Source organism: Crocuta crocuta, unplaced genomic scaffold, assembly GCF_008692635.1.
Source record: "Crocuta crocuta isolate KB4526 unplaced genomic scaffold, BGI_CrCroc_1.0 scaffold30, whole genome shotgun sequence".
Taxonomy (NCBI): domain Eukaryota; kingdom Metazoa; phylum Chordata; class Mammalia; order Carnivora; family Hyaenidae; genus Crocuta; species Crocuta crocuta.
Genome location: NW_027528345.1, coordinates 9,320,367 through 9,338,662, shown reverse-complemented (window position 1 = coordinate 9,338,662; position 18,296 = coordinate 9,320,367). Strand labels below are relative to the sequence as shown.

Sequence of the window (18,296 nt, the reverse complement as noted above, 5' to 3'; positions counted from 1 at the left end):
TGGCTATTTGTGGTTATATGGGAATTTAGGGCCAGTGTGGCCAGTTGTAATTTTCTTAAGAGGCCAGAAATGTGGATTTTACATAAAATCTCCTTTTATTTTATTTTCATTTTTTTAAAATGTTTATTTTTGAGAAAGAGAGAGAATGCATTCACAAATCGAGGAGGGGCAGAGAGAGCGGGAGACAGAGGATCCAAAGCATTTTCTGTTCTAAGGGTAGAGAACCTGATGTGGGGCTTGAACTTATGAACTGTGAAATCATGACTTGAGCTGAGCCACCTAAGTGCCCCTTAATCGCCTAACTTTTAAACGTTGGTCCAAAATTTTGAAAAAAAGAACAACGCAAGCTGAGTCTGGCCTCTAGTCAGCAAAACTACCGATCTATTGCATTACCCTCCCCTTATTTCCTCCTTAGCACTTGTTATAATCTGTGAATATCTTGTTTATTTATTTTCTTATTATGTGTTAGTTACTGTTGTTTTTCCAGTGCTTAACACAGTACTTGGCACAATCACTTTTCCCAGTAAATATCTGATGTTAGATGAGAAGGGGAGTCTGGATTGGTGCTTTACTTGGGAGATTTTTATATATTCTGAATATTATTATGTATATGAATTATATACATGAGGATATGTATGTATATATATATATTCATATATATACACATCTTTATAGGGCCAATACTTTCTCTCAAATTCTTTCTTGCCTTTTAACTTTATAATGTCTTTTGTTACAAAATTTACAATTTTTTGTTTAGTACAAATTGTCAATCTTTTTTTTAGGTTTCTAGGCTTTATGTCCTATGAAAAAAGTTTTCCAAGACCATCCTAAGATTGTAAAAATATTGCTTCCTCTAATATTTCTATAGTTTTGTTTTATAGATTTAGCTCTTTAATCCATCTGGATTTTATTTTTATGTATGATGTGATGTGGGAGGTCTTTATTATGCTTTCATTCTTAATTTACAAAGTGTGTTTTTTAAATGTTTATTTTTTAGAGAGAGAGGAGAGAGAGAGTGGGGGAGGTGCAGAGAAGAAGGGGACAGAGGATCCAAAGCAGGCTCTATGCTGAAAGCCCAATGCGTGGCTCAAACTCATGAACCATGAGATCATGACCTGAGCTGAAGTTGGACACTTAACCAACTGAGCCACCCAGGCATCCCTACAAAATGTTTTTTTAAAAAATAGGGGCACCTGGGTGGCTCAGTTGGTTAAGCGTCCAACTTCAGCTCAGGTCATGATCTCATGGTTCGTGGGTTTGAGCCCTGTGTCGGGCTCTGTGCTGACAGTCAGCTCAGAGCCTGGAGCCTGTTTTGGATTCTGTGTCTCCCTCTCTCTCTGACCCTCCCCTGTTCATGCTGTCTTTCTCTCTCTCAGAAATAAATAAAAAACGTTTAAAAAAAATATCAAGGGGCGCCTGGGTGGTTCAGTCAGTTGAATGTCGAACTTCGGCTCAGGACATGATCTCATGGTTTGTGGGTTCGGGCCCTGCATTGGGCTCTGTGTTGAAAGCTCAGAGCCTGGAGCCTGCTTTGGATTCTATGTCTCCCTCTCTGCCCATCCCTACTCATGCTCTATCTCTCTCCCAAAAATAAACATTAAAAAAAATTAAAAAATATCAGATACCTGGGGCACCTGGGTGGCTCAGGTCATGATCTCACAGTTTGTCGGTCTCTGTGCTGACAGTGCAGAGCTTGGAGCCTGCTTCGGATTCTGTGTCTCCCTCTCTCAAAAATAAATAAACATTAAAAAAAAAAACTATTAAAAAAATCACATGCTTTGGCGCACCTGAGTGGCTCAATTGGTTAAGCAGCCCACTCTTGATTTTGGCTCAGGTCATGATCTCGTGCAGTGTGAGATAGGGTCTGTGTCTGGCTCTGCACTGAGTGTGAAGGCTACTTGGGATTCTCTCTCTGCCTTTCCCTTGCTCATGCACACACTGTACACACTCTCTCTTTCTCTCAAAATAAATAAACTTTAAAAATCTATCAAATGTCTTTTTATAGTGAGATAGTTGTACATATCTTTTTAATTTGACATAGGTATGATATGTCAATCTCTTCCAATATTAAATCATTACTGTATTCCTGGAATAAGCCCTACTTGGTGGTTGATGATTATTTTTAATATATTCTTGAATATGATCTGTCAGTGGGATTTGTCCATTTATACTTATATTGGTCTATGGGTTCCTCTTTTGTACTAGATTCTATAGTATGCTTTATATTATTTTATCAGTTTTGTGTCAGTATGATAGAATTGTTTTCATTGCTTTTTGTGTTTTTAAAAAATGGAATTATAACTTAAAATTTTGAAAAAATTCCTACCAAATTGTACCCATAGCCTTTTTTCCATGCAACCATTTAGCAAGTTTTTCCCTTGTGATCATTGATTTAATATGAGTTTATACTTATTTTAAATTTGTCTTGTAATCCAAACATTTACCAAATGACCTCACAAACTTTTCACTTTCTTTATGGCATCCTTTGAAGTACAACATTTTTTTCATTTTGATGAAATCCAGTTTATCTATCTTTCTGTCACTTATGCTTTTGGTGTCATATTTTAGAAACCACTGCCTAATCTAAGGCCATAAAGGTTTTTCTTCTAACAGTTTTAAAGTTTTGCCTCTTATATTTATGTCTATGATCCATTTTGAGTTAACTTTTGTATATGGTGTGATGTAGGGTCCAATTTCATTCTTTTGCGTGTGAATTTCCAGTTTTTGCAACACAATTTATTGAAAAAATGATTCTTTTCCTATTGTCTTGGCATTTTTGTTGAAAGTCTATTAATCATAAGTGTAAGGGTTTATTTCTAGACTCTCAATTCTATTCCACTGATCTATCTGTTAATCATTATGGCAGTATCACATTGTCTCGATTACCGTGGCTTTGTAGAAGATTTGAAATTGGGAAGTGTGTTCTCCAACAATGTTATTTTTCAAGGTTGTTTTGATTATTCTGAGTCCTTTGAATTTCAATGAATTTCAGGTTATTTTGTCAATTTCTGCTAGGAACCATCATCTTGGGCACAGGGAGTTCTAAGAATCTAAACTGCATCTGGAAAGCATCTCTAATCTATCCTCCTACATCCTAACTCACATATTGAGTTTGGCAAACATTCAGGAATCTCCAACTTGGTCCAGGACAAGGTTATATAAGTGTCTATTAGTAATAAATTCTTTACAATGCCTTAATTTTTGGGTGCCTGGATGACTCAGTTGGCTAAGTGTCCAACTTCGGCTCAGGTCATGAGTTTGTGGTTTGTGAGTTCGAGTCCTTCATTGGGCTCTCTGCTCTCAGCAAAGAGCCCACTTCGGATCCTCTGTCTCCCTCTCTCTCTCTCCCCCATTCAGGCTCTCTCTTAAAAATAAACATTTTTAAAAAGATGCTTTGATCATTTATTTTTTTAAAAGCCGTCTCTTTTTTTAAAAAAAATGTTTATTTATTTTGAGAGAGAGTGCATGAGCAAGGGAGTGTGAGAGAGGAAAGGCCAGAAAGAGAGGGAGAGAGAATCCCAAGCAGGCTCCACACTGTCAGCTCAGAGCCTGGTGTGGGGCTTGATATCATGAACTATAAAATCATGACCTAAGCCAAAATCAAGAGATGGACGTTTAATCGACTGAGCCATCCTGGCGCCCCATAAAATCCTTTAATGTCTTAATTTTTTTTCTTGAGATATTTTACAATATCAAATGTGAATAACTCAATATTATAAATAGTAGAAGGCTCACTGAATAGGCTTGCTAGGTATATTAATGTTCTTCATTTTCTCTGAAAAACATCAAAAGATGCCTGCAACATTCCAGTTGCAGCTGAGAACTACTCTTCAGCATATCTGCATACTTCTGCTCCCACAAATTAAACTGTATGGTTACCATGAAGCGGTAGTGTGGTTTCCCCCATCCCCAAACAATTTATGCTGGATTATTCTGTAACTGCAACTTTACAGTTTAAAGAAATATTAAACTAATAGATTATATACTAAAAAAGAGCAGTGATTTGAATAAAAAGTTGAATGATTTAGAACTCAGAACCTAACAAGTTACTGTAAACCTTGAGTTAAAATAGATTTGAGTTGGAAAATTACCATTTTGCAGCTATCATGAAATAATGTCATTCAGAACGGTCAATAGATACTAAAACTAGTGGCAGAAGTTAGATGAAGAATATCTTATTTATGGGGAGTTTGGGTGGCTCAGTCCATTAAGTGTCTTGATTTTGGCTCAGGTCATGATCTCATGGTTTGTGGGTTCGAGGCCCATGTGGGTTCTCCATGCTGACAGTGTGGATGGAGCCTGCTTGGGATTTTCCTTCTCTCCCTCTCTGCCCCTCCCCTGTTCACGCTCTCTGTCTCTCAAAATAGATAAACTTTTAAAAAAAATCTTAAAAAAAAGGATTAAGGTATTTACATTTTTCAAGTATCTTCCTGGAAATTAAAAATAATGACAAATCACAACACAAAAATAATAACTTCATAGTAGAGAAAACTGGCAATTACTACCTTAATCAAAAAGTCAGTTAACATCACCTATAATGGGACAAAATGACATTAGGGACCTCCTGATGTGACCTACTGAAGACATACAGCTGCTTATTCCTGCCAAAAATATTTATACCCAATCTAATCATGAGAAATATCAATAAATCCATATTTTAAATTTTTAAAAAATGTTTTGTATTTATTTCTGAGAGAGAGAGAGAGACAGCATGAGCAGGGGAGGGTCAGAGAGAGAGGGAGATACAGAATCTGAAGCAGGCTCCAGGCTCTGAGCTAGGTGTCAGCACAGAGCCCGATGCAGGGCTCGAACCCACAAACCGTGAGATCATGACCTGAGCCAAAGTTGGACGCTTAACTGACTGAGTCACCCAGGCGCCCCTCAACAAACCCATATTAAGGAAAATTCTACAAAATGTCTTATCTATACTATTAAAAAAATAAATATCAATGTCATGACACACGAAGGAACTGTGCAATTGTTCCAGATTAAAGGGGACTAAAGAGGCATGCCAACTAAATGCAGTGCTGATCCTTAATCATATCTTTGAAGGAAAATTTTTGCTCTAAAGGACATTAACAGGACAATTAGCAAAACTGGAATATAGATAATTAGATAACAGTATTGTATCAGTGTTAAAATTTGATGAGTTTAAAACCTATATTGTGGGTTGTTATCTAAGAAAATGAAATACAAACTGAGGGGTGCCTGGGTGGCTCAGTCGGTTAAGCATCTGATTTCAGCTCAGGTCATGATCTCACTGTTCATGAGTTCAAGCCCCGCATCAAGCTCTGTGCTGACAGCTCAGAGTCTGGAGCCTGCTTCAGATTCTGTGTCTCCCTCTCTCTCTGCCCCTTCCCCACTTGTGCTCTGTCTCTCTCTCAAAAAAAAAAAAAAATGTTTTTTTAAAAGATTAAAAAGAAAAGAATTACAAACTGAGATACCTGGGGGTAAAGGGATATAATATGAGCAACTTAACTAGCTGAGACAGAGAAAGAGAGGAAGAGGGAAAGCAAATGTGGCCAAATAAAATTGGCTAGTTTGGGTAAACAGTGTAGGGAATTTGTTTGTGCTAATCTTAAAATTTAAAAAAAAATTTTAATGTTTTATTTATTTCTGAGAGAGAGAGAGAGCAAGTGAGCGAGCATGAGCAGGGGAGGGTCAGAGAGAGAGAGAGAGACATAGAATCTGCTGAAACAGGCTCCAGGCTCTGAGCTGGCTGTCAGCACAGAGCCCGACGTGGGGCCTGAACCCACGAACCGTGAGATGATGATCTGAGCCAAAGTCAGACGCTTAACCGACTGAGCCACCCAGGTGCTCCATGTTTGTACTAATCTTAAAACTTTTCTATAATTTTGAAATTACATCACTACAGAAAGTTTTTAAAAAATAATTGACCATATAAGTTTATTTTCTTTCTCTCCCAATTTACTAAAATGACATCAAAATAACAACAATGGCATTAACTTTCAAGGGCAAAGAGAGAAAGGATACAACAACAGATACATTTCAGTGGAAATATCTTTTGGAAAATGGCAAGTGGACAGAGAGGTGGTAACTAACTTTTCAGAATGGGAACAGTTCTAACTTAAGTTTCTGCAGTGGAGGATAGAACTAGAATTGGGGTGGGGTTCCTGGGTTGCTTAGTTGGTTGGGCATCCAACTTGGTTTTGGCTCAGGTCATGATCTCAGTTCATGAGTTTGAGCCCTGCATAGAGCTCTGCACTGGCAGTGTGGAGCCTGCTTGGGATTCTCTCTCCCTCTCTCTCTCTCCCTTCCCTGTTCATGCTCACTCTCTCTCTCAAAATAAACATTTAAAAAATTAAAAAAAGGGAACTAGAATTGGGTTATTTTATCTGAGAGGTTCAAACTTTATAATGTACTAGGTACCAAAGAAGGCAAGAGTAAAGAATAGGTCTGAGAACAGGAAGGTGGTAACTGAATCTTTGTCTACAGAGTATGCACCACAAGCAGACAAATCACCTACCCCAACAAGGAGATAGAAGATTTCTCTGCCCGGCAATCCCACTTCTGAGTATATATCCAAAGGCAATGAAAAAAGGATCTCAAAGAGTTATCTTCACTCTCATTTTCATTGCAGTATTATTCACAATAGCCAAGATGTGGATACCTAAGTGTCTGTCAAAGGATGAATGAATAAAGAAGATGTGGTATATACATAAATATACACAGTAGGATATTTTTTAGCCACGAGAAAGGAGGAATCCTGCCATTTGCTACAACATGGATAGATCCTGAGGGCATTATGCTAAGGTCAGTTGGACAGAGAAAGACAAATACTACATGATCTCATACGTGGAATCTAAAAAAGCTGAACTCATATAAACAGAGTAAAATACTGTTTACCAAGGGCTGTGGAGTGGGGGAAAGAAATGTTGGTCAAAAGATCTAAACTTCCAGTTTTAAGATAAATAAGTTCTGGGGGTCTAAAGTACAGCATAGTGACTATAGTTAATAATACTGTTTTATATACTTGAAAGGTGCTAAGAGAGATCTTAAATGTTCTTACCACAAAAAAGAAAGGTAATTATGTAATGAGATGGAGGTGTTAGATAATACTACTGTAGTAATCACTTTGCAGTATATATAATCAAATCAACATGTTATACACCTTAAATTTACACAATGTTATATGTCAATTACATCTCAATAAACTGGGAAAAAACGACTTTTTTGGGGAAAGTGAATCTAAGAGGCACTGTACTCCTAGCTAGGATTCACTGTGAGGGATGGCATATGGTGGAGGACTAAAACTCTGATGATTAAGTGAAAATTGAGATCCTTCTAAGTGTGATTCTCAATACCCGCTTCTCCTGCCCTGGTCCTAGCATTATGAATAATCTCCAGAGGGGGCGCCTGGGTGGCTTAGTCGGTTGGGCGTCCGACTTTCGCTTAGGTCATGATCTCGCAGTTCGTGGGTTTGAGCCCCGCGTCGGGCTCTGTGCTGACTGCCAGCTCAGAGCCTGGAGCCTATTTCAGAGTCTGTATCCTCCCCTCTCTCTGACCCTCCCCTGCTCACGCTGTCTCTCTCTCTCTCTCTTAGAAATAAATAATAATAAAAAAAAATTAAAAAAAAAAAAGAATAATCTCCAGAGAAACAGTTATAGGATTCTTCCTGGAAAAATTGTAGCTATCAGGAAAGTTCACAAAGAAAGCCAAAATGGACAACTCCCGCCATAGGCTTTTTGTCAGCTTTTAGTTCCTCACTCTTAAATTATAATGGAGAGCCAAAGATCACCAGTTTTTTGACAACAGTCATCAATGAGAAAGCCAGAGACCAAAATAAACTCATAGGAAAAATAGCCCAGAAGAGACGGAGCTAATGCAGGGAACAAAATTTCAAATAAAGTAGAATATCCATGAAGAAAAGAGAAAAGATATGGACAAAGAAAGCCAGAAAACCAAAAATGGCCCTTGTAATTAAAAAAACATAGTAACCAAAATAAAATGTTCTGATACAAAGGTGAGGTGTTTTTCACATACGTCCACAACTTCTTCACTATTTCTTCAAGAAGTAGAGCTTATATCCCCTCCCCTTGAGCGTGTGATGCATTTAGTGACTCTTCTAACAAACAGAATAAGGTGGAAATGATAGTCAGTCTGAGACTAGGTTATAAAGAGGCATTGTAGCTTCCTTCTCTCTTGGATCACCTGTTCTGCAGTTAGCTACCATGTGAGAACACTGCAGCAGCTTATGGAGAGGCCCATCTGGTATGAAACTGAGGTGTCTTGTCAACAGCCAGAGAGGAGCTGAGGCCTCCAGCCATCAAATGGCTGCAGCCCCTGCTGACATCCTGTTTTCAACCACATGAGAAACCCTGAGCTAGAACTACTTAGCTAAGTTGCTCCTGTATTCCTGAGTAACAGAAACAGTGAGGTAATAAATGTTTGTTAAGCCTCTGTTTTAGGATACTTTGTTACATAGCAATAGATAATTAACACAGAAAGTTGGAAGATAAAGTTGGGGAATCTCCCAAGGAATGTATTTTTAAAAAAAAAATTTTAATGTTTTATTTATTTCTAGGAGAGAGAGAGAGAGAGACAGCATGAGCAGGGGAGGGTCAGAGAGAGAGGGAGACACAGAATCTGAAGCAGGCTCCAGGCTCTGAGCTGGCAGTCAACACAGAGCCCGACGCGGGGCTCGAACCCACGAACCGCGAGATCATGACCTAAGCGAAAGTCGGACACAACCAACTAAGCCACCCAGGCACCCCAACAAGGAATGTATTTTTAAAAACCCAAAGAAAATAAAGAGAAAGATTAGTAAATTAGAGGATCAGCACAGAAGGGTTTTTTTTTTTTAATGTTTATTTTTTATTTAATTTTTTAAAGAGAGCATGACTGGAGGGGAGAAGGGGAGTGAGTGGTGACAGAGAGAGAGAGAGAGAGAGAGAATCTTAAGTAGGCTCCATGCTTAGCACAGAGCCCGAAATGGGGCTCGATCCCATGATCCTGGGACCATGATGTGAGCCAAAATCAAGAGTCAGTCACTCAACCAACTGGGCTACCCAGGTGCCCTTCAGCTTAGAAGGATTTATAGCTGACAAATGGAAGTTTCCAAAAAGAGAAAGGAGAGAAAATAGAGAATAAATTAATAAAAGACAATTTCTCAGAAATGAAGGGCACAAATTTCCAGACTGAAAAAGTTCATGAAGTATCTATTGCAATGAATGAAAAAAGACCTACAGCAAATTCCATCATTATGAAATTTATTACCTTGTAGTCTTAGAAGTCAGAAGTCTGGGCAGGCTTGACTGGGTCCTCTGCTGGTTTCATCAGGCCAAAATTAAGGTGTTGGCTAGGTTGGGGTCTTATGCGGAGACTCCAAAAGGGAATATGCTTTCAGGCTCATTTAGGTTGTTGGCAGAATTCAGTTTCTTGTGGTTAGAGGGCTGAGCCTTGCTGGCTGACTGCCAGACCACTCTCAGCTCCTAAATGCCACCCACATTCTTTGGCATGTGGCCCCCTCCATTTTCAAAGCCAGCAATGATGTGTCAAATTCCACTCATGCTTCCAATCTCTGAATTCCTTTTTTGCTGGTAGATGGAGAGAACACTCTGCTCTTAAAGGGCTTGTGTGATTAGATTAGGTCCACTCAGATAATTTTCCTTTCTCCATATAAAGTGACCATCATATTCAGAGGTTCCACCCACACTCAAAGGGAAGGGGATTATACAAAGGTAAGAATCACTGAGAGTCACTGTTAGAATTTTGCCTATGGCAAACCTAAAACTGTCTTATAACTATACTGGAAAAACCAGGGTGGGAGAGGAGAAGTACAGGGTATGGTATAAGAAAGCTAAATTCTCAACTATCATAATAGGAAAGCTATAATAGGCAAAAATGGATAAATCAATACATACCATATAAACATATTTTTTAAAAGTAGGAAGGTTAAGTGACAAAAGAAACAACTAGAAGAGTTGAAAATTTGTCTCTGGAGAGTGGAGGTGAGAGGGCTAGAGTAAGCAACTCTTACTTTTCATTATAAGCTTTTTAGCACTATTTTCTTTTATTTTTTTTTTAATTTTTAGGGAGAGAGTGTGCACGAGCAAGGGAGAGGGGCAGAGAGAGAGATAGAGAGAGGAAGAGAGACCCTTAAGCAGGTTCACACTCAGTGTGGAGCCCAGTGCAGGGCTTAATCCACAACCCTGGGATCATGACCTGAGATGAAATTAAGAATTGGACACTCAACTGACTGAGCCACCCAGGTGCCCCATAATATCACTTTGAAAAAGAATTACAAAGACAACTTTTCAATATTTCTGATTGCACATGACGAAGATAACTAAAAGGTTTGAAGAACATCATAAAAATCATGAGAAAAATAAGTTTGTTTTGCAAATGCCTGATTCCTCTTTAAAAAGACCCAAATGAGAAGTGCCTGGGTGGGTCAGTTGGTTAAGTGTCCGACTTCAACTCAGGTCATGAGCTCATGGTTTGTGGGTTTGAGCCCCACGTTGGGCTCTGTGCTGACAGCTCGGAGCTTAGAGGCTGCTTCAGATTCTGTGTCTTCCCCTCTCTCTGCTCCTCCCCTGCTCATGCTCTGTCTCTCTCTTTCTCAAAAATAAATAAACATTAAAAAAACAAATGAAAGTTATAGATGATGTATTGTGGGGGCAAAAAAGGGCATGGCACTCATCAATGGACATAATTTCAAAGAAACGGAATTGGTACCATGTCAAAAAAAATTGGTGAATCTATACTTACATGTATTAAGTGAAACTAAAATGTATAAGGTATGTATCTTTTCTTGATTTCCCAATTTACAATATAATCTTTGACCAACTATTTGTCTAAAAGAGTCTACTGTACAACTGACCCTTGAACAACAAGGGCTTGAGCTGCATGGGTCCACTTACATGTGGATTTTTTTTTTTATAAATATACTATAACAAAAGAGAACTGCAGTACTACAAATATGTTTTCTCTTCCTTATGATTTTCTTACATTTTCTCTTTTTTACCTTTACCATAAGAATACAGTATATAATAAATATACAAAATATGTGTTAATCGGACAGTTTATGTTCTTGGTAAAGCTTCTGGCCAACAGTAGGCTATCAGTAGTTAAGTTTTGGGGAGTCCAAAGTTATATGCATATTTTTTACTATGTGGGGGATCAGTGCCCCTAATCCCTGCATTGTTCAAGGATCAACTGTAATTATATTCAACTTGTAATATATAGTATTTATTAATTGATCTAAGCTTGTTAGATATTGATATCTATTGGCAGGTTTATACCAGGGATCTATAGTTGGTGGTCAGGAGTTTATGGATTAGTTTAGCCACACTCCAGGTTCATATGGACCACATTTAGTTTAAGATGCCTCCTGGAGGGGTGGAATCAGTGGTAATTAGTTACTTTGCCAAATGGTGATTTCACTAAATTCTTGCCCCAGAACTGAAACATCCTAGTTTTCTTGGAGCAGTAAGATGTGGACAAGCTTATAGCACTGGATTTTACCAATAACTCCAGCAAAGTTTGAGTTTAAGCACAGAAAACATCAAACCATTGTTTTGATATCTGCATATAAGAGACCACATAATAATGACTCTGTGTGTATGAGAGAGACAAAAAGAGAGGAGGAGGAACCCACCCAGTTACTTTTCCCCATGCTTGCAGAACACCACTTTGAGACTGGAGAACTGTTAACTTTTGGGGAAGTTGCCTAGGGGCTATGAAAGAAGGTTATAAGGCATTGACTCCTAGAAGAGTTGCCAAATCAACAATGCTGGCCATTAGCTGAGCAAAAAGTTACCATTCAGCTCCAGTGAATAGTAGGTTTCTGGCAATCTTGAGAACCACAGGTTAGAGAATAGTGAACAACTCTTCTTTATAGCCCACCTGACATTCAAACAAACTCAGGGTTTATGAGTTAACAGAATTTTCCTAGAAAGGCTGATCATTAATCATTTGTACAGTTAGGTGCCTGCTAACAGCAAAAGACCTGTATCATTCATTCCCATTACTGTTTAAAAGTGATAATTTTCTGTAATTTTCTTTTGTTGTAGTATATTTATTTAAGAAATCCACATATAAGCGATATATGTTTGTTAATTTGGAATCAAATTTTGGCTCTATCACTGACCTTGGGTAAATAAGTTAATAACCTCTTTGGGCCTCAGTTTCCTTATTGGTAAGAAGAGAATAGTAATACCTCACAGGCATGTTGAAAGAATTAAATGGAATCATGCATGAGGGTGTAAAATTGAGAGGAGGAGGGGGAAACAATTTGTAGGGGTGACAAAGCTGATGTCCAGTTCTCCTTTTTAAAAAATTTTTAATATTTATTTTTGAGAGAAAGAGAGGAGAGAGAGAGATTGGGGGAGGAGGAGAGAGATGGGGACAGAGGATCTGAAGAAGGCTCTAAGCTGACAGCAGCAAGACTGATGTGGGGCTCAAACTCACAAACTGTGAGATCATGACCTGAGCCAAAGTCAGATGCTCAACTGACTAAGCCACCCAGACTCCCCTGTCCAGTCTTCCTTCTAACTTTACATTTTAGGCCAACAGTTTGTCTAAGCCTACAGCCTCTGATAGTCTGCCACCGGAATGAAAAAAATTGGGTAAGCAGATGATATCAGGATATGTCTCTATAACCCCATAGGGGACTCCAGTTTTATAAAGTGCAATCTTTTTCTCTGCCTAGCCTACAATGAAATTAACTAGAAATGAGACTCAGGCCTCTTTGGATTGCTACCAGGTCTTATATACTGGAGTTTAGGTAGTTAACTGGGTAGGAAAACCCTAGGCTTGGGGCTTAGTTCTCTCAATGGTAAGAAGTAATAGGGGCAGGCAGGGTTGAAGCAACCAGGAGAGGCCTATTTTCGGCCTGGAACAAAGAAAATTTATGGGTTAGGCCAAGTGTGTTTCTCTGAGAGAGGGTGAGGAGCTTCTTATTTGGAGACAATAGTGGCCCCATGGCATAATGCTGGGACACAGCTGAGTGGGGGCCAGCCAGGGAGGGCCAGTGTAGGGGTATTAAGGAATTTCTAGAGTCAACGACTAGGATCCTTTGTATTAATCTTACCTGAAACCTGGGTATGTAAAACAGAGCTTTTTGATGTCATTAGAAAGAGAAAACAGAGTGCCCAATAGAGACCTATACAAGATTAGTTTCTCTCAACCTTAACTTTGTGCTTTATACTTACCAGTTACCCCCTTCCTTCACCCCAATAAAACTTTGCTTTCCTACCTGCCTACACTTAATTTCTGTCACATATGTTCTCCGTTCTTTCTGAAATACCCTTTCCCCTCCATGTCTGTGCTTTTTAAACAATTCATCTTTTAAGACCTTAACCAATTATATCTCCTCTAAAGCCTCCTCTAACTTCCTGTTTTAGAGATGATCATTCAAGTATAATTTATTAATTTATTTACCTAAAGTATTAATTATATTATGTATTATTACATGATACATAATATATTATGTATTAGGCATTATGAAGCATTGTGGATATAATGCAATTGGATATTTACTTGCTGCCTGTTAAAAATCCTTCAATGGTTCCTTATAAAGTTAAAATGCTTAGCTTGGCTAACAGCATCTTCAGTTTTCTGGCCCCTGCCAAGTTTTGAAGGCTTACTTCCCAGCACTTGTCTTCTTTACACTTTATATATACCCAAGGAGTTCATTTAGTATGGCTCTCTCTCAAGTCTCTGTTCCTTTGTGCAATATTCCCTTCTTGTCTACTTGGTGAACTCCAATCATCTCTTAACTCTCAGTTCTGGGAATATTTCCTGTGTGAAGGCTTCTCTAAAGGACTCTCCTGTGCTCATTCAAATCCAATAGTATCGGGTACTTCCTCTTTTGTAGTTCCATAGCATTCTATACTTAATTTATTCATATACTATATTGCAAATTTTTTGTCTGTATATTTATCTTTATCCAGAAGCCACTTTATAACAGAGACCTTATCCTATCCATTTTTGTAACCCCAGTCACCAATATAAAGCCTGGCACAAAACTGTTCTTAGTAAATGTTAACTAAATGAGCAAATTAATAAGAATACATTTATTCCGGGGCATCTGGGTGGCTCAGTCGGTTAAGCATCCGACTTTGGCTCAGGTCATGATCTCATGGTTCGTGGGTTCGAGCCCCGTGTTGGGCTCTGTGCTGACAGCTAGCTCAGAGCCTGGAGCCTGTTTCGGATTCTGTGTCTCCCTCTCTCTCTGACCCTCCCCTGCTCATGCTCTCTCTCTCACAGAAATAAATAAAACAAAAAAACAAAAATAAAAATAAAGAATACATTTATTCCTTTGAACAAGTTGAATGTCTTAATATGGATATTAAATGACAAGAAGAGGGAAGCTGAATGGATAATCTCCCTACTCCATTAATTTTAACTAGAGTAATTGTTAATTGTGGGGGATAAAGCTCTAACTCAAGGTAAAGAAAGAAATGATTAAGAAGAATCTCTTCTATATCTACCACCATCTCTACTATATCCACCACCAGCTCTTTACCACCTGTATTGCCCTTACTTGTTTCTTTAGTTGTGTCCCTTTTCTTGTTCCGAAAGGAATTTTGATATCCCAGTAGATATAAGTTGAAGAAGGCCATTTTAACTCCTCCCTGTCCTCTGGAATGTCCAGGCTGGAGCACTGGACTCTGTTTGGTAACCATGGTAATGCCCTGAAGAATTACTATGACTGACACTCCCTTTATCTAAGGAGACAGAGGATTTATGGGTTCACTGTAAAGCTGCAGGGGGAGTGGGCTAAATAACTTCAGAAAAATGGAGGAATTAAGTGCCAGTTACCCTTTTTCTTGTCCCAGTCTTATGCATACTGTAAGTTTCAGAAGGCAATGAGTAGAAAGAGCACAGACCTGAGCTCAAATATTAGTTTTGCCATATTTTTGGGAACTTTGAATAGGTTAAGCCTCTTTTATTTTTAAAAATGGCAATAGTATGTACTTCATAGTTATGATAATTAAATGAGATAATGTATGCCAATTTCCTCAGCATAGTGTTTAGCATATAATGGAAACATAACAAACAGTATTTAAATGGAAATATGGTACTTCCAATGAGTCTTTTAAGCTATTTCAAGCAGTTTGCTGAATCAGTTCATACTGATTTTTGAGCTGCCTGTTAAGTTTTCAGGAATTTTGCAAGCTCGTTGTTAAACAAGCCATTATTAAAAATTATCTAAACATACAATTAAATACACTATATTAAAAATAAAGGTAATAAATACTAAAAACTCGTCTGTTTCTAATTATTTTACTACATTGTACTATTATCTATGCTCATGAAGTTATTTATATCTATTATATCTGGATATTCTGTTATTTTTATTTTTTCTCTTTGCTTTTCAGTTTGCGAAGTTTCTATTGACATATCTTTAAACTCACTGATTCTTTACTTGGTTGTGTCCATGTGCTGATAAGCCCTTCAAAGGCATTCATTTCCTTTACAATGTTCTTTAGTTTTTTGTTTTTTTTCCCTGAAGTAAGCTCTAGGCCTAACGTGGGGCTTGAACTCATGACTCCAAGATCAAAAGTCTACTGACTGTGAGCCAGCCAGGCATCCCTATTACAGTGTTTTATACTTGACATTTCCTTTTGTAATTAATCTTTCTTTCTTTCTTTCCTCCCTCCCTCCCTCCCTCTCTCCCTTCTTTTTTTTTAGAGAAAGGAGTGTGAGTGGAAGAGAGGGAAAGAAGGAGATAGAGAATCCCAAGCAGGCTCCATGTTCACCATAGAGCCTGATGTGGGACTTGAACCCATTNTAAGCGAAAGTCGGACGCTTAACCGACTAAGCCACCCAGGCGCCCCTAACATTTCCTTTTGATTCTTAGCTTTCATCTCCCTGCTTGCATTACCCATATATTCTTTTTTTTTTTTTTAATATTTTTAAAATTTATTTCTAGGAGAGAGAAAGACAGCGTGAGCAGGGGAGGGTCAGAGAGAGAGGGAGATACAGACTCTGAAATAGGCTCCAGGCTCTGAGCTGGCAGTCAGCACAGAGCCCGACGCGGGACTCGAACCCACGAACCGTGAGATCATGACCTAAGCGAAAGTCGGACGCTTAACCGACTAAGCCACCCAGGCGCCCCAACATTACCCATACATTCTTGCATGTTGCCCACTTTTTCCTTTAGAGTCCTTAGCATATTAGTCAGTGAAATTCCCAGTTTGATAATTCCAAAATTTCTGCCATATAGGAGTCTGGTTCTGATGCTTGCTGTCTCTTGAAACAGTATTTTTTACCTTTTAGTATGCCTTATCATTTTTTTTGTAGAAAGTTAGATGTGATATATTGGGTTAAAGGAATGGATGTTTTACATTTATCTGTTTGGGAGTTAGGCTGGTGTTTCCTGTTTGCTATGGCTGTATGTGTCAGAGGCTAAAATTTCTTCTGATGTCTCTGTCCCCCATGTTGTCTTTGGGTTTACCTACAGACTCCTTAAATAGGGTCTGAGTTTGTAGTTCCTTCCATTGTAATCCTATTATTATATAGATCTACTGATGTGTTGATAAGGGGGGTGTAGGTTGGGGAAGTGTTATTTTGAGAGAGAGAGAGAGGAAGAGAGAGAGAGAGAGAGAATGAGCAGGGGAAGGGCAAAGAGAGAGGGAAAGACAGAGAATCTGAAGCAGGCTCCACACTGTCAGAGGAGAGCTTGATGTGGGACTTGAATTCATGAACCATGAAATCATGACCTGAGCCAAACCAAAAGTCAGATGCTTAACCTGCTTAACAGACTGAGTCACCCAGGTGCCCTGGGGGAAGTGTTTTATAATCCTATCAGGTCTCAGTATTTTAGTGAGTTTGTGCCCTCCCTGGACTGTGACCCTCACAAATGCTTATTATCTTACCCTCCATCCAGTCCTTAGTTGAAACAAGAAGGCCAAAGAAGGCTGGAGCTGGTTATTTTCCTTCTATGTTGCTTAGACTGGTAAGTAGCTACCATTGAAGACAGGCCTATGTTAAGGAAAACTGAATGCTCTAGGTCTATTTCCAAGTAGTATTTTTTTTTTTTTTTCCCTCTCCCTGCCAGAAGGATGAGGAGATTTTTCTCCAATCTTCATAGTAAGACCTATAGGACTCCTGGAGGTAAAACTCATGAAAATGTGAGGGCCCTCAGGTTTTGTTTGTTTTTTTTCCATTCTCTCAATTTAGCCTATGTGCAGTCTCCAGCAATTACTCAATTGCCCAAGTATTCCTACCAGCTTCTGGTTTCAATAGTAGTTTTTGCTCCCAGTAAGCTGTGAGTTTCTGTTCTGCCTATTGTGATTCTGTCTTTCCAGTTTTTGTTGTAGAGGTTTGCCCTGTCACCTCAGTTCTCTGCTGGATCTAACAAGGGTCGTGGATTTTGTTTGTTCATGTTTTTTGTTGTTGTTATGAGAACAGGAACAATGACTTCCAAGCTCTTTACATATCAGTTGGAAACCAGAAGTCTCTGTTTACTGTATCTATATGGAGGAAATATTATGTGGTAGTGTGTTCATCTCTTCCCAATCTTATGCTCAGTGATGTCATGTTGGTAGCTTGAAATTGGCCATAATGGAAGAATTTACACTATAGAAATTGGTAAAGGCTACAAACAAAAGCTTGACTTATTTATTTTGTTGACTAGACTTAAGGAAGTGATAGAGAATATGTTAATAATGTAGATTAAATTTAAAACTGTATCATGTTGGGGCGTTTTGGTGACTCAATTGGTTAAGTGTCTGACTTTGGCTCAGGTCATGATCTCATGGTTCATGGGTTCAAGCCCCACTTTGGGCTCTGCTCTCTCTTGTCAGCACAGACCCTACTTCAGATTCTCTGCCTTCCCTCCTCTCTGCCCCTGCCCCATGCTCTCTCTCTTTCTCTCTCTAAAATAAACGCACAAAAAATAAAAAGTGTATCATGTCTGTAGCCATTAAATTGTCAAGAGCACAAACAATTGAAAGATTCTTCAAGTTTTCAAAAGATATTATCCAATTCAGCAGAAGTGTGGCTCAATGTCCCTGACAAGTTAAGTGGAGTTCCAACATTAAGTCTCATTGTTTCACTTTTACCTTATTAATGTAAATGAAAATGTCAACCAGTAGTCAAAATTATTCTTATTTGTCAAATGAAATCATAAGTTGGTTCTTAAAACAAGAATTGGGCAAAGCTGGGGGCGCCTGGCTGGCTCAGTCAGTTGGGCATCCAACTTTGGCTCAGGTCATGATCTTATGGTTCGTGAGTATGAGCCCTGCATCTGGCTCTGTGCTGACAGCTCAGAGCCTAGAGCGTGCTTCGGATTCTGTGTCTCCCTCTCTCTTTGCCCCTCCCCG

At 38.8% G+C, this 18,296-nt stretch overlaps 1 protein-coding gene across 1 annotated transcript in view; it reads right to left on the bottom strand.

Moving 5' to 3' along the window:
• SPMIP11 (sperm microtubule inner protein 11) overlaps nt 1–14,629 on the bottom strand; it is a 28,762-nt gene extending 14,133 nt beyond the window's left edge. Inside the window, exon 1 of the mRNA XM_077753288.1 lies at nt 14,510–14,629. Coding sequence (XP_077609414.1) covers nt 14,510–14,588 — 79 coding nt within the window. The 5' untranslated portion in view covers nt 14,589–14,629. The remainder of the gene's footprint in view (nt 1–14,509) is intronic.
• Between the last annotated feature and the right edge of the window lie 3,667 nt (nt 14,630–18,296).